The sequence below is a fragment of the Equus quagga genome, chromosome 2 (genome assembly GCF_021613505.1).
Source record: "Equus quagga isolate Etosha38 chromosome 2, UCLA_HA_Equagga_1.0, whole genome shotgun sequence".
Taxonomy (NCBI): Eukaryota; Metazoa; Chordata; class Mammalia; order Perissodactyla; family Equidae; genus Equus; species Equus quagga.
Window position 1 is genome coordinate 102,845,307 of NC_060268.1, and position 25,884 is coordinate 102,871,190.

Genomic DNA, 25,884 nt, shown 5'->3' on the forward strand with positions numbered 1-25,884 from the left:
GGGCAAACTTCACTACTCTGCCACAGGGCCGGCCTGAGAGGAGACTGTTTAAGGCAGCTGCAGCCTGCGTGCTGGGAGGTGATCCTGAGAGCCTGTGTCACTGCTGTTGCTTCCTCTCTCTGCAGAGCCCCGTGGGCCAAGTGTGGCTGGCCCGCTCATCAGGGGAACTCTCCCATCTCAGGGCTCCTCCCTGGCTTGAGCCCTCTAGAGCCCTAAAGCCCTGAAGACCGACAGCTATTGGATTGTCTACCTTGCTCAGCTGGCTCAGGCCCTGCTGGTCAACATGGCTGCTGGGAAGGGGGCTCTGCAGGGCCCTTCGGCTGAAAACAGATGGCGGCTTAGTGAACCCGAGCAGGGCCGGGGCCGCAAGCCTGTGCTGCTGGAGAAAACGAACCGCCTGGGCCCCCAGGTTGCCATGGGCAGTGGTGGCCGGGATGAGGCCTGTGCCGAGATGGCGCTGTCAGCAACCCCGGGCAAGCTCCGCCTGGGAAAGCCAATGCCGCGAAAGGCGTGCTGGGCACAGGGGCAGAGCGCCTTCACCGAGGTGCCTCGGCCTGGGAGGAGGCTGGGGGATGGGCAGGCCCACGAAGGGGAGCACAGTGGTCCTGCAGGCCGGCCCGGTCCCCAGGAGCTGACCGAGGATGTCCCCAGGGACCCAGTAGGTGGCTCGGTCTCCTTGGTGTGGCCCGTTGGAGCCCGAGGGGAGCAGAGAAGCGCCTTCAGCAAACCAGCCAGGTGTCCAGCAGGGAGGCCTGGGCCAACCTCTGTCCTCCAGGGAGGGGGACCTGCAGATGCGCTGGGGGAGCTCTTGGGTCTCATCAACACGGTAGATGCCTCTGGTTGGGGCCAACTTTCAAATTCTAAGCTTTTAGTGGCCGATTTCTGGAACCTGCAGATGTCGCCCCAAAACGCGTCTCTCTGCAGCCCTTTGGTGGGTGCCCCCATGCTGTGGCTCAAGCAGCCCACGGCCCAGACACCCACGCCCTCGGTGGCCTCCTCCACCGCCTCCTGGGCCCTCCTGCCCTCCACATTCACCTCCCTGGGCCTGTCCACCCAGAACTGGTGCGCAAAGTGCAACCTCTCCTTTCGCCTGACCTCTGACCTGGTCTTCCACATGCGGTCCCACCACAAGAAGGAGCGTGCGGCGCCTGACCTACAGTCTAAGAAGCTGAGAGAGGAGGCCCTCACTTGCCCCATTTGCCACGAGTACTTCCGGGAGCGCCACCACCTCGCCCGGCACATGACCTCTCACAGTTAGCAGGTGGCCGTGGAGCAGACCGCTGGGCACAGCGTCCACCTGGCTCACCGGGCCTTCCTTTGAAAGGGCTGGTCACAGTCGTCTGCAGGGCTGTGTGCTTCAGCATTTGTAGATGAACAGCTCAGTCGTCATTTGAAAAAGATAACCAAGCCCCTGTGATGTGTTTTGAAGGAAATAAAGTCGTGAAATAAAATGATGCGCTTTGCTCATCCAGGGCATGGTGACTAATAGGCACAAAGTGTTGGTAATGTTTTCAAAAGTGGGGATCCTACTCCTGTCACTACGCCTTTTGTTCTGTACAGAAGCAAGTTTGGAAAACAGCCTGGGCTCTGGAGGCAGACAAATCCGGATTCGAATCGCGGCCCTTTGCCTACTATTTGTCCTGACCTTGGACAAATAGCTTTAACTGTCTGAGCCCCAGTTTTCTTATCTGAAAAATGGAGATGATGACACCTGTGTCTTAGGGATGTTGTCAGGGTTACTTGGGAAGATGTGTGGAGAGTGGCCAGCATGGCGCCTGGCACAGTGTGATCACTGAGTAAACGATATTTATTACCAAGGTCCATCAGTCCTTGGACCTTAGTCCAAGGTAGTTCAGGTATTTGTTACCTGGTCCTTGGTTGTGGGTCTGTGGGTTGGCTTGGGCTGAGCTGGTCTTGTCTGAGCTTGGCTCCAGATTTCCGGTGGATGTAGGTCCATGCTCTTTTTCTCTGGGACAATTGGGCTTCTCTCACGGTTATGCCAAGAGCACAAGAGGATAAATCCAAATACACGAGCACATCTCAAGCCTCTGCTTGGGTCACTGTCATTAATGCCCCTTTGGTCAATGCAAGTCAATGGCCAAGCCCGAAGTTAAGGGGTGAAATGTGCACACTGCCCATGGTGAAGCCACAAGTGGGTGTGTAATCCTTGTACAGGGCCTGAAGAATTGGGACCAATAATTTCAACCTTCCACCTGGTCCATGGTTCTTCACATTCTGAATACATGAAAAAGGAAAAATGGGGAGGTCTAACACACCACACACACACACACACACACACACACACACACACACACTCCCCTTAGCTTTCAGGAAGTCAGCATATGCAGAAACTCAATGCTGAAAACATCATGAGGACTGGGGTAGTTCTGGATGCCATTTCTTATCTCTTGTCTGTGGAGTTTCTTTCAGTAACTATCCTGTTTACCCACATTTGTCCTTGTTCCTAATAATGCAGACCTCAGGTCAGGAGCTCTGATGTGGCACAGGCCATGTTGTGTGGAAGCCACTCGTTGGGAGTTCTTTTGAGTCAGTGCAGTTCCTTTGACTGGTTTCCACTTCACTGTCAGGATCTGTTCATTTGACCTCCAGTTTCCAACCCTCCACTGGGGCCTCTGTCACGGAGCTCAGGCTTGTGATTAGGGAGGAGCTGGTGGGGGTCTCACACAGAGGCCAGCTAGCCATCCAAAGCCCCTAGACTCTGCCTCTTCTCTCCATCTCCATGGAGCCCACCTTGTCCGAGGCAGCAGCATGACCTGCCTGGCCCGCCCAACCCCTCTGTCCCTCTTTCTCATCCTCCCTCACCTCCCACCCACACACCATCCATTCTCCACCCACAGCCAACCATCCACTCATTTACTGGCTTCCCTGGGCACCCATGCTGTGCCAGGCTCTGTGCCAGACCCTGGGTGGGGGAGCAGTGAATTCACCCATGATCCTTAGGGTGTGAGATGATTAGAGTGCAGTGTGACAGAGGCTAAACAGAGGTCTGTGCTGGGGTGCTGGATGTGGGGGGCTGCCTAAATCAGACCTGTGGGTAGGGGGGAAGGGCATGAGCTGAGCCTCAAAGTCCAGTGGGCGCTGGTGATTCAGACAGGGAGAGCAGTGGCTGGGGAGAAAGGGTGGTCCCTGTAGACATGCTAGGGTGGGCAAAGCCAGCGTGAGGAGCACTTGGGGGGGGGCGCCTCTGAAATAAAGACATAGGAAGGCCTCGAAGGAGAGGAGTTTGGACCAGGGCAGAGAGGGTCGGCTCTGAGTGGCACTTTGAGGTGGCCTCTGGCTGCAGTGGGAGGCTTGGGCTGGAGGAGAGGAGATGACCCCCTAAGCCATTTTCCTCTGCATCTGGAAGGAGCCAGCAATGTTGCCCATAGGCATCCCTCCAGGGCTTTGAACATCAGGCTCCACACTGCACTGACATCCATTACATCATTTCATCTGCCCAGCATGCCCACGAGGTAGATGCTTAATTCCCATTTTACTGCAGAAGAAACTAAGCTCCAAGAGGTTAACTGAGTTTCCTAACACCATGGGTTCAGGGGCAGAACACAAGAATAAGACCCCAGGACCGCCCAACTCTGAGCTCACATCCTTCCCAGCCTGCCTGCTCAGGAGGGCATGGTGACGTGGCTTCGTGGATGGTTCAGAAACTGGGACTGGGGCCAAGGCATTGTCTGAAATTTCCACTTGCACCCTGCCCGCCCCCCCCATTTCCTATCACTCTTCTTGCTTTAGCTCTTTTCACTGTTTTGCATTCTATATACTTTACTGATTTATCCTGTTTATGGTGTCTCTTATCACTAGTCTGTAAGCCCCATGCGGGATTTTGGCTGTTTTGTTCACTGCTGCATCCCCAGCAGCTGGAACAATGTAGACACGTAGCAGCTCTTCAGCAGACACTTGTTGCAGGAACGAAGGAGATGCCTTGTTCCGGCCTCACCCCTGACGAGTCTTGAATCAGGTTCTCACATGAGTTTTGCACCTGTCGAATGGTGTGCACAGCTATCCTCCTCTGGCTTATTGGATTGGTCCATCATTTCTGTGAAATTATTTTGAAAGGCAAAATGCATTATACCAAGATGCGATAGTAATTTAGAATTGAGAGGGACTGCAGATTTCCGGTCCATCCCCTCCCTTTATAGCAGGGAGCGTGGAGGTCCACTGATGAGCTGGTTAAGGTGAGGACCCCTGAGACGTCTAGCCCTGTGTGTCTCTCCTGGCCCGCCCACACTCTTCGAGGAACCTCCACTATGGCCTCAAATGGAATTATTACTAACAGTGACCATTCCATTCACAAGCAAGGGAGACATTTGGAAAACATTTAAATTAAAGTTATTGAAGAAGCACAATGAGACCTCTTCCTCTAACTCAGCTTTTTAAGATGGAGTTCATTTTGGTAAAGATGGATGTAGATGCAAGTTGCTTTGCAGCCATTTAAGGTAACAAACTCACAGATGAGTTACGGAGGTGATGGCTTGGAGTTTATTAACATGGCAGTTCCTGCTTGTCACCAGGCTGGGTTCCCAAAGTCCCCTTGGCAGTCAGATCCTGTCTCCTCTGCCCTCCTGTATCTACTTGAGAGTCGTCACTTCTAATCTGACTTTGCCCTAGCGCTCTCTTCCACCTTCTGGACCAGTTAAGAGTTGACGGGTGATGTTGTCACAAAACATCCCATCAGCGGGTATGCATTTTACTCTACAGTTCTAGGTGAGAAGTGCCACATTCCTCAAGTTCTCTCTATATCATTTCATCTGCTCTGCACCCCGATCCTGTGATTCTGGCAGGATGTGCCATCTGTCTTTTTCAATTCCTCTCCTGTGTCTCAAGGTCACAGAAAGCCCCCCGACACCCCCACCTAAGAGGGTATCTTCTCTTAGCCTCGTGAGGTCTCCCCAGGCCGTGCGGTGTCTGCCTCTGCACTCCCATGGCTCTGTCTCCTCTCTTCCACCTCTCCCGGAGTCTTGGGTCTTAGAGGTTTTCTGGCAATGCTGTCACTAGGCATGTTACACAGAAGCCACTGAGTCAATGAACAGAAAGGCTTGGCTGACTTTTTGGGCTACAGAGGGGAAAATACTCAGGGCGGCTGGAAAAACGGCTAATTATATCTTGATAAATTATCTCCCAGCAGCCAGTCCATTAAGAGTTATAAAAGTCCCCAAGATGTACTAAAATAAGAGATTCTGAATTCAGATTCATTTTACTGCTCAATTTTAACCAAGATCTGCTTTTCTCTCTGTTTTTATCCGGAGAGAAGTAAAACCTTGACAAGGCTGGGATCCTGGACTTCAACTTCTAGTCAATTCCTGAATCTTAGACCATGGATCCTGCTCAAATGCCCATCTAATTAGGTTAATGACGTGAGTGAAGCCCACTGAGTTTGGGGGGCGGGGAGAGTGAAGAGGGGCGGTCCTGACACCTGGAGCTCAATGGCGCTGGGTGAAGGCTCCTCAGCGCCAGGCTGAACACAGCCCTCAAGAAAGGCCAGAATCAGAACCGTATGTGAATTAGAGGTCAACGGATCCTGTTGTCTTTTAAACACTGACGGCCAAAATGGCATGGACTCAAGGAAGCTAGTCAGTGGTGGTGATGGGGAGGGGCAAGATCCCCCAGCTGGAGACCCCTAACTCTATATGCTCCCAGGCTTTGAGGGGCCTGGGTGCTGGGCCTGGCTCTGCTGACTTCACCCATCCACCCCCATTCCTCTGGGGACAGGAAGAGAACTATCTTTAGGAGTGAAAGTTGGTCGGAGTTGTCCCAAGGGAATTTTGCGTCCTTCCTTTCCTTGGAAGGCGCTGGTGCCCCCTGGAGGCAGCTGGTCTCCCCTGCAGGCCACTTCTCTGCAGAGAAAGGATTCCCACGCCCTGGCTATTTGCATAACTTATTTTCTCCTTTTTGTAGTAGAAGTCACGAGGAGGTCTAAAGATTATACAGCAAGATATAACTCCCAAAGAATAAATCTTTTATTTAAAAAATAACTCATTTCCGGATGTGTTTTGATTTGTGCCACTTCCTCAGAGAGAAGAATTTTTGGAAACCAGTTTTGAAGGGGGGGGCGGTGGAGGCAGTGCATGCTGGGAGGAGGGTTGGGGGTCTTTAAATTCGACTTCTTCCCGGCTGTCTTGTGTTTTCCCGGAGACAGGAAGCCAGCGGCCTCTGTCACCTGCTATTCTAAACTGCTTGGACTAGGAAGCTGTGTTCCATGCCTGCGCCCTGGTTAATAAGGCAGCAGGGAAGTCCTCAGGCGGGGCAGCCGCTAACTCTATAAGGACCAGGAGGTGTGAGATGGCGCCCTCTGTGGGCACGAGGGAGACAGGCTTCCCTGCCCAGGAGCGTGTTGGGGCTGCATCGTTGTCCTTTGTGAACCGCGGCCTCTCCTTGCCCTGAAACTGTGTAGCATAGCCAGGGCCCCAGCTGACACACAGACGTGGCAAGGGGCTGTGTGGGCAGGAACCGGGACCCGGGACGCGGGAGGCAAAAGGGTGAGAGAGTCGGGAGAAGAGGTGGGGTTCTCTCCTGCTCCAGCCCAGCCTTAGAGAGGAGCCACGAGGTCTTCCAGGGCCCCCTCACACTCCTTTCTGGATGGAGCATCTCACTGCTGTGGGGCTGGACTCTGCTGCCCTGGGGGTTTGGGCCCAGTCTTCAGCAGGGATCTCGAGGGTGAAGGTCACCATTTTTTTCTCTCTCCTAACTACATAGAGTCTGGTGGAGGAGTGGCTTAGTCCTGCCACAGCACACCTGAACATGGGCCCCCAGCACCCAGAGCCACCTCCCTGGACCCTGGCCACCGTGGCCCTGTGCTGCCAGCCCCTTGTCAGGAAGCAGAGGTATCCACTGTGCCCCCTCCTGACCCTCTGCCGCTCACATCTGGTACCCCGGGTCTCCTCTGCCTCCACGGCTTGCCCATGGCTGGCCTGCCACCCTCTCGATGCCCCCTGGGGCGGAGGCAGGAGGAGGAGATGGGCCCAGGATGCCACTGTGTTGCTTTCTCCCCGTAATGACCCTATGCCTGCCTACCTGGAGTGTGGTCCAGGTTTGATGAACCAGAGGGTTCATCCGCTGGTCCTGTCCTGCGCCAGAAAGCCGGCTTCGAGTCCTCTTCAGGTCCTTGATAATCCATTTGTCACTCACATTGTTACCACACAGCCCGGCTGGAGTCGTGTGGGCCTGCCGGCACCCATGGGTGCAAGTCAAAGGGGCTGCCCTCAGCCCTCCCTGCTCACTCCTGACGGACCTCCCTCCCCACCACAGCTCCAGGAGGGGCAGAGAAATAAGACGCCTTGGGCATCACATAACAATGCCCTTTCAGTGGAGAGGGGCCCCATTCATTCATTCACGGCCTGCTGACTTTCCTCTCCAGGGGACAGGCCTGTTTGGGGCTGGAAGAGCAGAGAGCAGGGCGAGTTCCCTTCCCTACAGAACAGGGGGAGACTGATGGTGCAGAGAAAGACAGACACTGTGGTGGGGGTGCCCCGGGGACTGAGGAGATGCAGAGAGAGGTCAGGGGGCTTCATCTGACTGGGTGCCATCTGAGCAGGTCCTGGGGAGCAAGCGGGGTTTGCCAGGTGAGAAGGGGGCATTAGGAAGCGTGGACAACCTAACACACCACAGGCCCTTTGTCGAGGTTGGGGTCCAGGTGTCCACAGGCCAGGGGTACCCTGGCGGTTGGGTGATGACAGCCTGGCCCAGCCCCTCTCCCTGCAGGGCGGGGGGCGCCTTGAAGGGTCCTCAAGCAGGGGGAGACGTGAGAAGGTTCTGTGGCAGAGCAACGGCCCTGGCTGTGGCAGGGGCACAGATGGGGCAGGAGACTGTGGTGGGGATTCAGGCATGGAGCCAGAAGCCCAAGACGAGGGAGAGAAGCTGGCAGTGGGGCCCAGAGCAGAGTGCTGTTAACTCAGGTCACTCATCCTGAGTCCCGATGATGTGGGCACAGGGTGGAGGGGCGGGGGGACAGAGCAGAGGGAGTCGGGAGTGGCTTCCAGATCTCTGGCCTGATTTCTGGAGGGAGGGGTGACTCTGTTCGAGATGGGGACCTGGGGGCAGGAATGGCGGTGGCCAGGCAGCCCTGGGGAGGGCGGGGGTGATAAGCTCATTCCGGGGCACCGAGAGTTTGAGGGGCCTGCAGTCCATCGGAGCAGAAGCTGCTGGGCAGCTGTGGGTCCCCTGGCTCTGCCTGGAGGGATTTTGTTTTTCTTCTTTTTTCTCCAGTCTTCAGTCTCCAAGCAGGTGACAGTGCAAGAAGGCTGAGGTCAGGAAGCTTGACCCTTTCCCTTGGCCTGCTCACCTCTGTGCCTCTTCTAAGACCAGGCCCAGGACCTATTCATGATGTGGTGGAAACAGCGGGCGCCTTGGAGCCAGACACATGTGGGTTCAGATCTCGTCTGCTCCCTCCCCAGCTGCCCGAGACAGTGCAATTCGTTGTAAGAAAACAAGCCTGTGGCTGATTGGAGCAGAAAGGGGTGTCTTGAGAGGAGCCTGGGCTGCCTACTGTGTGTACGGGTAGGCTAGGGGCCCAGGCTGGGCAGTGGGCGGGACAAGGAGCTACTGGACAGGACCTCAACCACGGTTGGGCCGGGGAAACACCTCTTGGGGGCGCTGCTGCTCCCACCCCTGCTGATGGCAGGCATGGCCGTGCTGCCTTGTACACTGGGCACTGGCCAGTCTACTGTCCGGCTCCCTTGGGTCACTTCCTCCAGAAAAAACATCCTGCAGAGAAGCCTCTGATTGGTCCAGGCAAGACCATGTGCCTGTACCCCACTGTCAGGGAGCTGGGAAAGTGGGTTTCCTGAGGTCTAGCTTTTAGTGGGGAAATGAGGACAGCTGCCATTGGCTGGGCACTGGATTAACTCATTTAATCTTCATAGCCTCAAAGGTGCTATCACCTGTCCTATTGTACAGATAAGGAAGCTGAGGCCCAGAGAGGTGAAGTAAATTGCTCAGAGTCACACAGCTGAGAAGTGGCTGGACAGCCCTTCCCACCCTGTGTGCTGAAGCCAGAACCTGGGCTCCCAGCCACCTCACTGCTTCTTCGTCTGCTGCCCACAGATTCATACGTGGAGTGATTCCCTGAATGTCCAGAGGGGTGCGAATGCTGGGTGGCCTAAAGGAGGACGACTGTCCGCTGTGCTAGGTATGTGACCCCGGTGAATTGTTGAGGTTCTCTCAGTCTCAGCTGACTCCTGCAGAGATGATAGTAACGGTTGTCCACGTGCTGTGAAGCTCTGAAGAGACAGCCGTGCAGGTCCCCCAGCCTAAGGGCTGTGCCGCCCCTTCCGCTATTGAAGACCCGCCAAGATCTTTGCCATCTGCGAACCCTACGGCACCTCGCCCAGCACCTGCCCCGGGAGAAACTGTCAATCACCCCAGTGGTGCACATCAAGGGGACCCAAATTCTGTGAAAGGAAAACCCCCGAAAAAAATTAAACAACCACTGCTGACCGCTAAGGAATGGTTAGTGACTCACTTATACAATTTATTTTATCTGGTTTACTTTATTTTTCGAATAATGACTGCTGCCTTTGAAGATAATGATGTATGCTCATTTTAGGGATTTCAGAAAAAAGGAAAAGAATGAAGAAAGCTAAAATATCCCCCCTGATTCTGCCACCTAGAAGGAACCATTGTTTGATTTAGGGGATCATTAGAAAGCCGTGTGCGTGTGCTCGTGCACATGTATGAGAGAGAGCGGGGAGGGAGGAGAGAGAGCTCCTAGAATGTAAGCACGGAGAGGGGTCGCACATTTGCCTGGACATTAACAGACATAGTAAAGAAAAAGGTGAGACCACAGTGCACAGGCTGCTACTAAAATTCAATCCTGCACTGAGTCTTCCTTGACTTTATCAGGAGAAGGAACTTGAGTGAAATCTTGCCTTTGGCTGGGGTGCTCCTCTTTAAACAGGGCGGGTTCAAGCTTTTCCAGTGGAGATACCTCCCCGCCCCCGGTGTTGGTGGTGGCCCAGAGGCGTGCCCAGATCCCACAGCTCTCTGGGGTCTGGGGAGGGGGGTGGTGAAGTAGGGCTGTGTGGTGAAGTCAGCCGGGTGCCATGGGGGAAGCTGCCTGTGACAGCTGCAGCCTGGACTCACCGGACAGCAAGGCCAGATGGCACCAATACTTCATCCTCGCTCGGACATCGTAGAGCCTGGGGCTCCCAGAGCACTGGCAGCGGCTGAGGTTCCCTCCACCCTCCTGGCCTCACCCCCACTGTGACTTGGGGCAGGGCCCTAGAGGTCTCTCACTTTTGGGTCCTAGTGACTCCAGCAGAGCAGGCTTGTGTGGCTCCCAGGGCACCAGCCAGGGGCCTTATTCACCCCTGGTCTCCTTGTCTCCTCCTGGGGTTTGCTCAGCTGTGGAGGAGGTCTTGGGGTCTGCATGCTGCCAGCTCCTCACCCTGTTAGGAAAGGGCATGGTGACCAGAGGCAGCACAGTGAGAGGCTGCACTTGGACAAATAGGGCAGGCACGCATACCGCCGCCCGGGGCTGCTCTCCCTTCCTCGTGGCAGGATGCTGTGTGGCAGGAGACCTCACTTTAGGGTCTGTGGCCGGAGCTGGAGAGCTTGGAGAGAAGCTGGAGGAAAACGCAGACTTGGTGCCCCATATTCACGTGTGTTCATTGCGCGTCCTTCGCCTGGGCACCAGGTGCCGTGCTGCGTGGCCGGCAGCAGGAGACGAGGACAAATACGACGACTCCTGCCCCTGAGGGCTATGCAGCAGGGTGGGGACAGAAATGATCCCAGGGCAGAGGGGGAGAGGTGCTATAACAGGAAAGACGCAGGTGCAGGGAGGGTAAGGTGGGGCCAGTGTGCCGGGAGAGTGGACGTGCGTCACCTCTGGGCCTGTGCTGTCCCACACGGGAGCCACCAGCTTCCAGTGGCCCCAAGCAATAAACATGTGGTGCACAAGAATGGGCATGTGCGCTAAGTGCAGCCCACACGTCAGATTCCAAAGACTTAGGGCAGTAACATCTCATTCGTAATAATTTTTAAGTTGAGTATGTGTTGAAATGAGACTGCTGTGAATCTAGTGGGTTAAGCGAATTATACTATTAAAATTAACTTCACCTGTTCCTTTTTACTTTTCTTAAGTGTGGCTGCTGGAAAATGTCAAGTGACACGTGTGCCTGGCATCTGTGGCTCACTTTGTGACTCTATGGGAGAGAGGTGCTCTAGTTGACAGCATGAGGAAAAGGGGTTGGCCATTAAGAAGCATGGGTGTGGGCAGATCCGGACTTCCGCTCCCCAAAATAACTACAATGGAGGGGTGGCCTTTGAAGGGGGCCAGCTGCTATCCTTAGGTGTCCAGAGAGGATACTGGCAGTGGTGAAGAGACTGATGGATGAGGCTAATCAGAGCTCAGCAGGGCCCTTTGCTGCCCCTTGGGGGCCTCAGGCAGGACCACATGCTGGAATGCCCTTGGGGTATGGCCCAGAGGTCCCGCCCACCCCGGGGCTCTGCTGAAAGAGGTCATCCCGGCAGCCCTGCAGGCCTGGGCTCCGCCTCGCCCTCAGCAGAGTGTGCTGGAGCATCTCCTTGGCTCTGGTGAGGGCGGCTTCAGCGGGGACAGCCACGTGGGGCACCACGCCCACCCCTTCCCAGGAGCTGCCATCTGCAACCCCCACTGAGCGGGCCGTGGGGATGGTGAGGTAGAGGTCGGTGTCATCCACGTGATAGGTTTGCGGCGGCTGGCAGCCCCCGCTGGTCACCTCCCCGACGACCACTGCCCGCCCCAGCCTCTTCATGATGTAGGTAAATTCCTCTGCAGCGCCAGCCGTCACGCTGCTGGTCAGAATGACCACATTCTTCTTGGAGCCGTAGCGTTCACCTGCAAGACAGAAGGCCCTTCAGCGTAGGGAGTCAAGGCATGACCCGGGGGCACCTGCCTTCTCCATGCTGTCTGTACCCTCCGAGAGAAGGGCTGAGATTTAGTTCTGCATCCTTGTGTCCACCTGCAAGTCACTCCCCTTCTGTGAGCCCCAGTTTCTGCATCTGTAAGACGGGGATATGAATGTGTGCCCAATGCCCAGCACGCATGTGCTTGAGAGCTCCCTGATGCACGCTCTTTTATCGCCAAGTAATGGGAAAAAGCTCGACTTTCCTGAGTAAAGGGCGTGCTTCCTCTTTACGAATAATTAGAATGCCTAAACTGACCCTATTCTCTTTTCACTTTGGACCCTCGGAGGAGCCAAATTTGTGGCTTGACAACTACACTCAAGGACAGAGACGCCCCATAGAAATACAACATGAGCCAGAATGTGAGCCACAGATGTCATTTCAAGTTTCCGAGTAGCCACATTAAGCAAGTAAAAAGAAACAGATGAAATGGACTTTAATAATGCCTCATTTAACTGGAGATAGCCAAAATATGTTCATCTCAAAATGTCATCACATGAAATTATTAACGAGATATTTTACATTCTTTTTTCTCATACAAAGTCTTCAAAGTATAGTGTGCACTTTACACTTCACACGTCACAATTTTTATGGCCATGTGTGGCATGTGGCTCCCATATTGGATGTTGCCTTTCCAGCACCTCATGATCTGCAGATCTGAGTTTGTTTTTAACTCCTGGTCTTGAATTTTTGTTTGAATTCAGAACTCTCCTGGTTCTGATTTTTATTTGCATTTTGCAATATTATTGAATGTGTGTCCTGGATGGTCCCCCCGAATCCTTGTGTGATAAGGAGGTATACAAATGGAAACTGTGGGTGCTTTTCTGGTCATAGGTACCCCCTCCTTGGTCTTCCAGCCCCCCTTTTGTTGGGTGGGATCACAGCTTCCTTAGTTTGCCGAACCAGGCATGGGAGATGGTATGAGGCTGACCACCTGGGACGGGGCTGGGAGAGTCATGCGCGGCTCCACGGAGCAAGGGGCCTGCATGGCTCTGGGCCCAGGGCAGGTAATGGGGGACCCCTCAGAGTCCTGAAATTCCTTCAGGTAAGTGTGTGCAGCTGCTGCAAAGAGCTCAGGGAAGATGAATACGGGGAACCCCATGGGGTTTGGTGATGGACAGGGGGACCCTTCTTGTTCTGCATTCACCTTGAAGGCTGATGGTTGTAATGGTGAGAATGGGGGACCTTTTGGTTTTAGACAAACCAGTGTTCAAATTTTGGCACTTTCATTTTGGTTTTAGTAGCTGAGTGACCTTAGACAAGATATTCAACCCAGTTGAGACTCATTTTTCTCCTCTAGAAAATGAGCATAACGGTATGAGTCTGGGGGGGATTAAAGATCTTGTGTACAAAGGGCACAGCATAGGAGACGGGTTTGATATTCCATTTACTGTTACTTTTACCCGAACCTTAGCTATCGTTCCCTATTTTCCAGAAGCTTCTAGAATGAGAACAGGAAATAGCAGCTTTCTCCACGCACCTGTAAGCTGAGAGTGGGTCCAGAGCTCACTGATGGAGTCGTTGGGCCGGCTGTAGATTTTGTCCAGCAGAATCGGAGGGCCTTCGTCATAGAAGAAGGAACACAGGGCGGAGATGGAGGAGGTGGGGCCACCGATGTTGAACCTGAGGGAAGGAGATGGAGGCCACCGAGGGGCTGAGCTCCCAGTGAGGCCCTTGGTCCCCCCGGGAGCCCTGGCTCTTTCCCCTGTCGAGGGTTCCAGTTCCAGGCAGTCTGCGTCGGGGGCCCCTTCCTCCTCCTATTTAATGCCTTGGTCAGCATTTCCCAGAGTACAAAACTCTTGAGAACGAGAGACTTTGTGGTCAAATTCATTTAGAAAATACAGGCACGCCTTGTTCCATTGTGCTTTGCTTTATCGCCCTTCACAGATATTGCGTTTTTGACAAATTGAAGGTTTGTGGCAACCCTTTGTTGAGCAAGTCTATCAGCACCATTTTTCCAACAGTGTCTGCTCACTTTGTGTCACTGCATCACATTTTGGTAATTCTGGCAATATTTCAAACTTTTTCATTGTTATTATATTGTCATGGGGATCTGTAATGTTTCTATGGTAATTGTTTTGGGTGCTATGAATTGTGCCCATGTAAGACGGCGAACTTAAATGACAAATGTGTGTGTTCTGACTGTTCTCCCGACTGGCTGTTCCTCCGTCTCTCTCCCTCTCCTGAGACACGACAATAGTGCAACTAGGCCAATTAATAACCTCCAATGGCCTCTAAGTGTTCAAGAGAATGGAAGAGTCAACGTCTCTCAATTTAAATCAAAAGCTAGAAGCAATGGAGTTCAGTGAGGGAGGCATGTCGAGAGCTGAGACAGGCCGAAAGCTGGGCCTCTTATGCCAAACAGTTAGCCAAGTGTGAATGCAAGGGAGAAGTTCTTGAAGGAAATTAAAAGTGCCGCTCCAGTGAACACACGAATGAGAAGAAAACAAAACAGCCTCATTGCTGATAGGGAGACAGTTGTAGTGGTCTGGACTGACGATCAAACCAGCCACCACATTCCCTTAAGCCAAAGCCTAATCCCGAGCCAGGCCCTCACTCTCCTCAATTCTGTGAAGGCTGAGAGAGGGGAGGAAGTTGCAGAAGAAAAGCCTGAAGCCAGCAGAGGTCGGCTCATGCGGTTTAAGGAAAGCAGCATCTCCACAGCATAAAAGTGCAGGTGAAGCAGCAGATGCTGATGCAGAGGCTGTGGCAAGTTCTCCAGAAGCTCCAGCTGAGATGGTAATGAAGGGGCTGCACTGAACAACAGACTTCCAACGCAGATGAAACAGCGTTGTATCGGATGATGCCATCTAGGACTTTCACAGCTAGAGAGGAGAAGTCAGTGCCTGGCTTCAAACTTCAAAGGACAGGCTGACTCTCTCATGAGGGGCTGATGCAGCTGGTGACTTTCAGTTGAAGCCAACGCTCACTTACCATTCTGAGAATCCTAGGGCCCTTAAGAATTACACTAAATCTACTCTGCCTGTGCTCTATAAATGGAACCACAAAGCCTGGATGACAGCACATCTGTCTACAACATGGTTTACTGAATATTTGAAGCCCACTGTTGAGACCTACTGCTCAGAAAAAAGACTCCTTTCCAAATATTACTGCTCATCGACAACCCACCTGGTCGCCGAGGAGCTCTGATGGAGATGTACGAGATTAACGTTGTTTTCATGCCCGCTAACACGACATCCACTCTGCAGCCCATGGATCAAGGAGTAACTTTGACTTTCAAGTCTTATGATTTAAGAAATACGTTTTGTAAGGCTATAGCTGCCATAGATAGTGAGTCCTCTGATGGATCTGGGCAAAGTCAATTGAAAACCTCTAGAAAGGATTCACCATTCTAGATGCCATTAAGAACACTCATGATTCATGGGAAGAGGTCAAAATAACCCTCCTGGATGATTTCAAGGGCTTCAAGACTTCAGTGGAGCAAGTAACTGCAGATGGGGTGGAAACAGCAAGAGAACTAGAATTAGAAGTGGAGCCTGAAGACGTGACTGAGGTGCTGCCATCTGATGATAAAACTTTAATGGATGAGGAGTTGCTTCTCATGGATGTGCATGAAAGTGGCCTCTTGAAATGGGATCTACTCTTGAAGAAGATGCTGTGAAGATTGTTGAAATGACAACAAAGAATTTAGAATATCACAGGAACTTTGTTGGTAAAGCAGTGGCATGCTCAGAGCTATGGAACCATGTTGAGGATGAGAGAGCCTATGCCCGTCCCAGGCCATTTGGATTTGCCCTGTGGTGGGACCTCCCTGGGCCTCTGTCTCCTCATCTGGGAAATGAGGAGTGCAGGGCTGGCTGTGTGTGAGGAGCTTTTTCTGGTTGATGGTCTAGGATGGCCCTGCTGGGTTCAGGGCCCATGACCTCAGCCTCTGAACCTCCAAACCTTGGGCAGGAAGGATCTTAAAGCAAAGCACACCTGTAGGTTGGGCCTCTTCCTCTTTAAAAAATATGGATGGCACAGGTAAGCAGAGAGGGACTTAGCATGACAGTCGTTTGGATGTTCGATAGAGCATTTGAAGAGCAAAATGACGAGAGGTACCACAGGAACCCCCAAGCTCGTGTTCTGGGCACACACCCTGGAGCCCTGGGAGACGTTTCATCTCCCAGGGAGGAAAGCCAGCCTCTGGGATCCAGAGCCACCTAGGGACCACTAAGAACCACGGGAATGTTGCAGGCCAGAGACCAGAGCTGGACTGGACACGCCCTCTTGGCCAATCTTAGCCACGTCTCTCTGGCAGCCGGGGGTCAGTGGGGAAGGAAGCATCCACATCCCAGGGGAGCAGCATGCCACTCCTTGTGTGGTGAAGGATGCCCAGGGCAAGTTCTCTCATGGACCTGGGAGTCACGGGAGGCCTGGGCCCGGCCACTGCCCAAGGGCATTCTTCTACTTTTCCCGAGGGAAACTCACTCTAGAAGCTGACACACACCTTTACAGAGGCAGAAGGGCGGAGGCTAGCTGAGAGCATCCCTCTGACTCTCATTTTGTGATGCAAAGAGTTCTTTTTACAACAACAGTGGCTAATTCGCAAATTCTCTCTGGGACTCCGGCTTTCTGGTTCTTGTGACCAGGGTGGGCATGGGCGGGTTTTGTATGATGAGAGGCACAGCCACAGGTGGAGGCCTCGCTGTCTCACACGTGCCTGATCATCAGAACTCCCTGGGCCTGCCTGTTAAATAGACGGATCACTGGGCCTCGTGCCTGGAGCTTTGGACTCAGTGGGGCTGGGGTGGAGCCCTGGAATCGGTGTTTTTAAGGTTTCCCTTCCCCTCCCTCTCCACTGAGTCCTATGACCAGGCAAGTTTGGGGACCACCGAATTAGCTCAGTGATTCTCAGCCTGGAATGCACATTGGGATCATATGAGGAGCTGAAAAGAATCTACAGGTGCTGGGGCCCAACCTGGCCAATTACGCCAGAACCTCTGGGCTAGGGCCAGAGCCCTGATGGCCAGGTCACCTAGCCCCTCTCAGCTCCCGTCCTGTGTCTCAAGTCCTTTCTCTTCCCTCCTAGGCCCGTAGCTTTGACTGTTCTCCATCAGCTGGCCTGGCCGGCTTGGAACCGCTGGCCCCTGGCCCACTGACCTCATGTCGACAATCATGGCGTCCGTGTGCACAATCTTCTTCCAGACGTGCTCTACCAGCAGCTCGGAGACCTGAGTGAGCAGCTCATTGTCTGCGAACATGTCGAATCGCAAGTAGCCGATGTTGTCTTCAAGCACATTCGTGTGGAAGGAGAACTTGATCAGGTCTTCGAAGGCCTCAGGGGAGGGAATCTGAAAGATCGGGAGGTGCAACCCAGCATCAGGAGAGGAGTGGAGCTGAGAGCGTGGGAAAATGGGCACCTAGGATTTCCTTCGTGTCGTGAGAAATATTGAGGGTATGGGAAGGGAACGAGCATTTCTGAAGGAGGCGGGAGGTGCCAGGGCCTTTTCCAATGGTGTCTAGGAAGTTACCCGGTTGGCTGGCCTGGGATGTGAACCTACGTGTAGTCAGCAGCCTCACCACAGAGAGTGCTCATATGTGCCCACCCCACGCCCTGGTGTCCGGAGCTGAAAGGCCCATGGTCTCCACTTTGACTCCCCCGACTTCACCAGACACTTCTTGACGTCCCTGAGCATCCTCCCTGGGCAGGGAGGGAAGACATTCCTGCGCCCCTGAGTCTTTACCAGGGGCCTGGTCTTGTGCTGAACACATTGTAGTCCTTTTCTTCACCCCCACGGCCAACTTGTGGAGGAGACACCATTATCCCTTCTTTTCAATGAGGAAACAGAAGCACAGAGTGATTAAGTAACTTGCCCAAAGCCACACAGCCAGTAAGTGGTGAAATCAGAATCTGAATCTACATGTCGCACCAAACTGTGAGCTCTGACTACGCTGGAAAGGAGTGAGCCGTTGGTTTAGAATCTGGGGACCTCACGAGCCTAGTACAGGGATGGCACTTCCAAGGTTCCCCCAGCATGCCTGGGCCTCTGCTACTCTCTCCAAGGCTGCTGGAGGGCGGCAGGCTCTGTGAGAGGGGCTGAGAGCAAGGAGCTGGCAGGGACCCCACTGTTGACAGGGACACCTGGTCTCCAGGCCCTGCTCCACCCTCAGTCTCAAGCTCTTTGGCCACAGGTCACACTTGTCTGCACCCTTCCAGGCCTCAGTTCCCCTTTTTGTAAAATGGGATAACCATTGTGCAGTAGATGCTTTTGGTGCCCTCAGCCCTCGTCTGATTTCAGCTGCAGCTGGACCCCTGCAGACAGGGCCAGGCCTCCAGCACAGCCCTGTGTCTTTCTACTCTCTGCTTCAGAACCTGCTTCAAGCTGCCTCTGAGTTCGAGAGTTCATGTCTCTGGGGGGACCCTCAAGCCATCGAGGACTGGCGCTGTTGGGGGGCATTCCTCACACTTGTCAGGGGCCCGTTGGAACCTTCAGAGGCAACGGCCTCAGTCATGCACCCACTTGTCAGCTTTTCCTCCTTTTCCCACTTTCCCTGCCCCCTCTCTGGGCTTCAGCACCACCTCCCACCCAAATGGCCTGCCCCGAAGCTCTTTGTCTCGGGACCCGCTTTCAAGGCACCCAAGACAGCTGGGGCCTGCCTGCTCACCGTGACTGTGCGGTGAGTCACAGATGGTGGACGGTGTGGAGAGGTGTTGTAAATGCTGCTTTGGATGGAGCTCTCCTCCTACGGGAACCTGGGTGGACCCTGAGGCTGACCGTGGCCCCAGTCTGCAGACTCTGTCCGTCATCCACCCAGCAGCAAGACCCTCAGCCTTGATGCACCTTTTCAGTGTTGCCCAGAACTGCAGTGCTGGTTTCAAATATTTCATCACAAGAGCCTCGCTTAGAATCGCCGGTCCAGCCACCCCCTGGATCAGGCCGCACCCCCACCCAGTGCTTTGGGTGTAGTGCTTCGCGTTGTGGGAGGAGACGAGCAGGCAGCCGGTGCCTAGCGAGGAAGGCTCACCACTCTGGCTTTCTGGGCTGGGCCCCGGCCCCCCTGACCATTCCGGGGTCTGTGTCCAGGCTCCACGCTCCAGCTGCCAGGCAACTGTGAGGCCAGGGCCCCCCGCCTGCCTCCCCGTCTCCCACCCTCCCACTCGTTCACAAGAACTGCAAAGCCCTGAGGCAGGAGAGTGGTGAGCGTGAACACATGCTGCACGTTTCCAGAGGACAAAATCGAGGTGACTTCACGCGACCTATTGACCCCAACACTGATAAGGAGAGGCCCAGCGAGTCCCTGCCTCCCACCCAGCCAAGAGAGAAGCGCCTTCTGCACCAGGGCTTCTCCGACTGAGTTCCTGTGGGTGCCAGGGTTCTACAGAGGTGCTCAGGGACCCCACGGGCATAGGGAGTTGATGGGAAAAGATGGGATGGGTGACAACTTAAACACAAAAGCAAGTCTAGAAGCCTTTGTCCCGCACCATGCACAGAGCCCGGGGCGTGAGGACAACTGGCCAACTCATTCCTGGCACCGTGCGGGCCGAGCCCCCCGTGATTCTCACCTGCATGGGCACAATCCCAGGAATTCGGTCCTTGGCATCCTCGGGGATGTGGGCCGTCTTCAGGTGTGGGTCCCCGGAGAGCATCTGCAGGTCGGCCTCCAGCATCTCGGCTAGGGCGCCTTCGGAGGTCACCCTGGCATAGCGGCTCTGCATGCGGCTCAGTTTGGCAGCCACCTTGGCCCCCAGCTCGGGGGAGGCATAGTTATCGGCCACCAGCTTCCCGGCCGTCTGCAGCACGGTGGGCACCTTGGCGCGCAGGGCCACTATGTCCCGGGCTGTGGAGAGGGCCTCGCTCATGGGCACTGTGATGTCGGGCTCCACTCCAGCCAGGTCCCAGGCCTCGCCTGTGGTGGCGCTCAGGGCCATCTGTGTGGGCATGGAGGCATACAAGGGGCTGCTGCCCACCTGGTAGATGCCCACGGAGAGCGCCCCTCCAGCCGTGGGCTCCCCGATGACAGTGGCCCTCTGCAGGTCCTGCATGGTGTGAGCAAAAGCCTCGGCCGCAGATCCACTGGTGTGGCTCATCAGGATGTAGAGGTCCTTGTGGGAGCCGTAACGCTGGCCTGCCACTTGGCGCACGGTCCACACCTCCGTGACCCTTGAGGTGGCCCTATCAAAGACGGAGTAGAGGTGCTGGTGGGGCTCGGCCTCAAAGAAGTAGGAGCAGAGCAGCGGCACCGCTGTGGAGTAGCTGCCGGGGTTGTAGCGCAGGTCGATGATCAGCGCGGCCGTGTCCACCAGCCTTTGCCACACCAGCTGCACCAGCTGTGGCCCGATGGCCCTCACCGTCTCCAGCTCGGCCATGGCATCGAAACGCAGGTAGCCCAGCTGGCCGGGAAGCACCTCGGTCTTGAACAGAGCCTCGATGAGATAGGAGAGTTCCTCTGGGGAGGGGACAGCGGGAGGGGGCGGGGGCGCCTCTTCGGCCGCGAGCTCGCCCGGGCTGTGGAACACCAGTAGCCGGTGGTCTCCAGACATCTCCTGCAGGTCGGCCGTGAGCTGGGAGGCCAGCGACTCCAGGTCCACCGCTGTGCGGTAGGCCCCCTGAGCCAGCTTGGCTTGCAGCAGGGCGCCAGTCTGCCCGACCACCTCTGGTCGGGCGTAGTGGGCCTCCAGGAGGTGTCCTGTGCCCTCCACCAGGGCCCCCAGGTTGCGGTGGAACTCCAGCACCTCCTGGGCTCTGTCCAGGGCCTCCTCGGCCAGCACGATGGCGTCGGGCACCACTCCACCTCCCAGCCAGCATTCGCCGTGGTTGTCGATGAAGGTGAGCACGGGCACCGTGAGGGCCAGGCCGCCCTCGGGCGTCTCCAGCAGGGGCACCGTGCAGGTGTGCAGCAGGCTGCCGGCGGTGATCTCACCCACCAGCGTGGCCCAGCCCAGCGACTGCATGAGGAAGGCCAGCTCTTCGGCGGCGGTGGCAGTGCGGTGGCTGGTGAGCAGGTACACCCCTCGCTGGGTGCTGTAGCGCTGGCCCAGCAGGTCCGTCCGGCTGAAGTGCTCCTGTGTGACGTTGGTGCGACGGTCGTAGGTGGTGAAGAGGCGCACGGGGCCGGGCTCAGGGCCCTGGAAGTAGGAGAGCAGGAGGGGCACGGCGGAGGATGGCCCCCCGGGGTTCTGGCGCAGGTCCAGGATGAGGTGCTCCGTGTCCTGCAGCGGCTCCCACACCTGGCGCACGATGTACGGGCCCAGCGGCCCCAGCACGGAGGCGTCGGCAAAGCTGTCGAAGCGCAGGTAGCCCACGTTCCCCGGCAGCACGGACACCTGGAACACGGCATCCACCAGGGCCTGCAGGGCAGCCTCATCCACGGGCACTACGGGGGCTATCTCTGGGGGGGCATCAGCTCCAGCCTCCAGCCCGGGAGGGGTCTCTTTGGACCTGACGACCCACACCAGGAGCCTGGGGTCCTCGGAGACAGCCTGCAGGCCAGCGTTGAGCTTAGCGACCAGATCGTCCTCAGAGACCACTGAGGAGAAGTCCATGCTGGCCAGGTGGTGCAGCAGGGCAGGCACGCGGTCCACCAGCGTGTAGTAGTCCTGTAGGGCCTCCTTCAGGCGCTGGATGACTCCTGGCAGGGCACGGCGCAGTGTGAGGATGGCCAGGGCTTTCTCTAGGGCCTGCTCGGCCGGGGTCCCCACACAGGGCAGAACTCCACTGCCCTCCCATGTTTGGCTGCCCCCGCCCAGGGGCCCCAGGGACCTGGACACAGGCACGGTGAGGAAGAAGTCGGACTGGCCTATCCTCAGCTTCTGGAGGTCCAGGGCACCTCCCACGGTCCGCTCGCCCACCACGATGGCCCTGCGCATCTGTTTGAGGATGTAAGCAATGTCCTCGGCCACGCCCCCGGTGTGGCCACTGGTGAGGACCACCACATCCCTGTCGGCACTGTACCTCTCTCCCAGGACCTCGGGCAGGGTCCAGATCTCAGTGGTCGTATTGGAGGGGCGGTCGTAGATGGTGTCCACGTGCAGGACCGTGTTTCCTGGGTGCAGGTAGGAGATGATATAGGGGATGCCGGAAACGTGGCCCCCAGTGCAGTGCCGGAGGTCCAGCACCAAGGCAGAGGTGCCCATGAGCTTCCTCCAGACATTGTCCACCAGGAAGCCCCCCAGCTTGCTCACCACCTCCTGGCCTGGGATGTCGTCCACTCGCAAGTAGCCCACGTCGCCCTCCAGAATGTCATAGCGGATGCCCTCCTGCAGCCGAGCAAGCAGCTCCTCTTGTGTGAGGTTGGTGAGTGCCGGGGCTTTCTTGGGAGCCTCGAGCATGCTGGGCTCATAGGAGATGACCAGCCTAGGGTCGTTCAGGGAGTTTTGCACCCCGGCTGTCAGCACTTGGGCCAGTGTCTGTGGGTCTGAGATGGCCAGGATCTCTTGGCTCTTGATGGCCTGCTCAATGGCTTCCTGCATCCCCATCAGGTTCTCTGGGAAACAGTAGTTGTCCAGGAGGACCTTGGCCATGTCCAGCACCAGGCTCGGCTGGAACAGGTGCGTGGGGCCAGCCAGGCCACAGAGCAGCATGGACAAGATCAGGGCCCATTCTCTCATCATGGGGATCCAGAAGGAGGGCTGGCTCCTGTGCAGACGCTCCCTAAACTCTTCACAGCTCTGCACTGCACGGCTGTTGTCTTTCCTGTCCTTCTCAGCCGGCGGACAGAAGGTCTGGGGAGTTGGGGTGCGGCTTCCAGCTCCGGTAAGCCTTTAATCCTGTCTAATGCAAGCACATCAGCCCCCGGGACTGGGGAGAAGGGGCTGAGGTGGTTTGACCCAGAAGGTGTGTTGGACCTCCTCTCACTGTGCCACCTCTGTGTATGATAAGGTGAATAACTGTCGTGTCCTGGGAGCCCCTGCCACGTGCCAGGCACTGTGCTCCATGCTTTATGAGCTGACAGTCCTCACCAGAGCCTCGCAAAGTAGAGTCATTAACCGCACATCAATAGCATTGCCCTACCACACTGTGGGATCCAGGACTCTGGAATTAGGTGGAACGTGGAGGCCTGGTTCTGCCACTCTCTACTCTGTGTCCTTGCAGAAGTGTCTTACTGATTGTGTCGATTAAGTGAGAAAATATGTATAAAACACCTCACAGGGTCAGGCAAGGAGAAGGCACTTGATGGCTGATGAGTTCTCCATGTTCGATATTATCTCTGGTTTACGGCTAAAGAAGGAGAGTTCAGTAGCCAACTGAAGCCCACCATCTTAGGCAGGGAGCTGTGGGGGCAGCGAGAAGAAGCCTGTGGGGCCACAGTCAGCTCAGGCCACACACAACTTGAGTCTAAGGCCGCCGTCCACGTCAGAGCTTGAAGTTTACTCCTAGTCCTGCTAATGCCTCCAGGAAACCCGAATGGCCCCCTCGACATCTTTCAAACAGTGGGATGAGATGTCTGGACCTCAACACGGGTGTGGTGAGTGGGAGGGTCATCCGCCTTCCAGACACCGTGGGACCCGTGACCCCACGTCAGATGAAGTTAGCTCTGAGATCTAACAGGCGTCCGTTCTTCCAGCTAAAGAAGACCCCTGCTGGTGGGGGCTCAGCCCGCGGCCCACTGCTTGCAGGGAGAACCAAGCCGCAGGACTTGTCTCTCTGGGGTCCCAGATTTCACAGGTATCCAGATCACCCCCGCACCTGCAGGGAGCTCACGAGCCAGTCCCGGGTGACCTGCTGACTCTCGGGCTCCCAGCTCCTGCTCCTTAGCCTAGAAGAGACATGGGTCCTGCTTGTGACGGACTCTCCACAGATATCCAAAAATACCTGCCACCGAGCCTAGAACCTAGAACTTCTGCTTTTAGGGGTCCCTCTGGGGGAGGGCACTGCCCTCAATTAACAGAAGAGCAACTAGGGCTCGGAGTGCTGTCGGTGGCGCAGCCAGGGAAGAGCGCTGGGCGAGCGCCTGGCTCGGCCCTTCTCGCCTCCCCCTTGTCCCAGCACACTTCCTGGGCCCTGCGGGCAGCAGGCCAGCGCACGTGTGCCTCAGCAGGCAGCCGGAGGAGGTGGTCTGGGGGACAAGGGGGCTTTCTCAGCACCCTCGAGAGCCACAATCCGCTCTCTGGAAATGATTATCTGAGGATGTTTACCAAGTGGTTTATGAAGGCCAAGAGGTCAATTAGCTAAAACAAACATATTTTTAGCTCATTAGGATTTGTTTAATGCCCAAGTGACATATGGTCGCATCACTCCACCGTTTGCAGCCAATGAACTGAGCCCGATTTATTATAATAATAAGGCCTCCTTAGTCCCCGCCTCCCCTCGGGGCATCACAACTCAGAGCGTACCATCCCGGGCCTCTGAGGGCACGGTTCTGTCGTCACGGAGCCCAGGCAGAGCCTCTAGACCTGGAAGAAGTCTCTTATTGGGGAAAGCGCTGTTCCCAGACCCTTCTTAAAGTGCAGTCTCTGAACGGGACGCCTGGAGCTGTTGCTGAGCTGCGATTTGTGTGGAAGTCTCAGAGCCAGGTCTGCTTCAAGTCACAGGGTGCCTGAGTCAGGCCGTGCCTGCAAGGGGAGGCGAGGTGTCCTCCTGTGGGTGTGGCCTGAGGCCAGAGAGAGGAAATTCTGTCCCGGGAGTCCTCCAAACTCTCCAGGGGACCTGGAGGTGAGGGGGAATGTAAGCAGGTGGCAGCCGGCAGAGGAGAGCATGCTCTGGGCAAGCCCCAGAGTGGGATCCAGGAGGATCTCTACATCTTCCCGTCCGGCCCCTGCCAGCTGTCGGCCCTGGGGGCTGCAGAGTCCCTTTGCGATCTTGGGGTTGAGTCTGAGTTGGGACTGAGTCAGAAGTCCCTGCCTCCCCTCGCTTGTACAAGCACATGGGCACGAGGGGTCAAGAATGTGCGTTTAGGAGCCACCCCAAACCCTCCTGCTTTCTAGTGTAGAGACTTCGATTAGACAACATGACTTTTCTGTGCCTTGGCTTCCTCAAAAGGGAACGGGGATGAGGAGAAGAGCCTTGCAGTATTGTTGTAAGAGCATTAGCGAGTATAATAAAGAAGCCGAGGTCACAGCAGGAGTTGATGAGTGGCAGCCATGATCGGACCTCCCCTGTGGGGTTGGGAAGAGATACTCCAAGAGGCTGGGGTTGTCTTTGGGACCCTCCGGTACTGAGTGCTTCTGAGGTCCCAAACCTTCTGTGTGTGTCTGGAGAGACTTTACACCTGAGAAATACCCAGTCCTGGTGCTTACTCCAAAGCACCCCACACAGTGACCAGAGCATCAGATTCAAAAGGGAATGATGGCATAAAAAGTGTGCTGTTAGGATGGTCAAAGGGAACATGCCTGAAGCCTGGGCAAGCTAGGAAGGAGTGAATCACCTCTTACAATATAGATTCACTCTTTGCACTTCACTTGTCTGTTTGGCTATTTATGCATCCACCCAACCATCCATCCATCCCTATCCATCCATCCATCCATCCATCCATCCATCCATCCACCCACCCATCCATTCTTCCATCCAACCATCCATCCATCCATCCATCCATCCATCCAACCGTCCATCCATCCATCCATCCAACCGTCCATCCATCCATCCATCAATCCATCCATCCATCCATCCATCCACCCATCCATCCTTCCATCCAACCATCCAACAATCCATCCATCCCTATCCATCCATCCACCCATCCACCCCCATTCATCAGTCCATCCATCCATCCATCCAATTATCATCTATCTATCTATCTGTCATCTATCTAATCTATTGTTTTATGTTAGCGTTTCCCTCAATGGTCACTATGGACACTTTCAAGTAGTATAGCAAATATCCGCATCCCATCTACCTAGATTCTACCACTGACATTTTATTACCCTTTGTTATGTCAGCTTTGTCTCTCTGGCCCCCTCTCTAACCCTCAAGCCCACATATTTTTTGGATGCATTTCAAAGCAAGTTGAATCTTGACTTTATTTGTTTTAATCCTTTTTCGTTTTAATTTTTTTAAAATAAGAGTGAAACATACTCATTTTCACAAGTTAAATAATTCATAAGTGCAT

At 55.3% G+C, this 25,884-nt stretch overlaps 2 protein-coding genes across 2 annotated transcripts; one reads left to right on the forward strand and one right to left on the reverse strand.

The window, feature by feature from the left end:
• Positions 1–226: 226 nt before the first annotated feature.
• Positions 227–1,258, forward strand: ZNF488 (zinc finger protein 488; the record flags this gene model as incomplete). Its single annotated transcript, XM_046652800.1, has 1 exon — positions 227–1,258. A coding segment is annotated over one exon (1,032 nt), but the record flags the coding sequence as incomplete, so codon positions are not given.
• A 10,135-nt stretch (positions 1,259–11,393) lies between these two features.
• Positions 11,394–22,453, reverse strand: RBP3 (retinol binding protein 3). Its single transcript, XM_046652801.1, has 4 exons — positions 19,406–22,453; positions 17,002–17,192; positions 13,379–13,521; positions 11,394–11,830 (listed from the first exon to the last, which is right to left on the reverse strand). The coding sequence occupies exons 1-4, from the start codon at positions 22,451–22,453 to the stop codon at positions 11,394–11,396; spliced, it is 3,819 nt and encodes a 1,272-aa protein (XP_046508757.1).
• Positions 22,454–25,884: the final 3,431 nt, after the last annotated feature.

Coding starts and splice junctions, on each gene's coding strand:
- RBP3 (XM_046652801.1), bottom strand. CDS start 22,453: ATGATGAGAGAATGGGCCCTGATCTTGTCCATGCTGCTCTGTGGCCTG. Junction 17,193..19,405: donor CTGGGATTGTGCCCATGCAG/GTGAGAATCACG, acceptor CCGATCTTTCAG/ATTCCCTCCCCTGAGGCCTT. Junction 11,831..13,378: donor GACCCACTCTCAGCTTACAG/GTGCGTGGAGAA, acceptor TCTGTCTTGCAG/GTGAACGCTACGGCTCCAAG.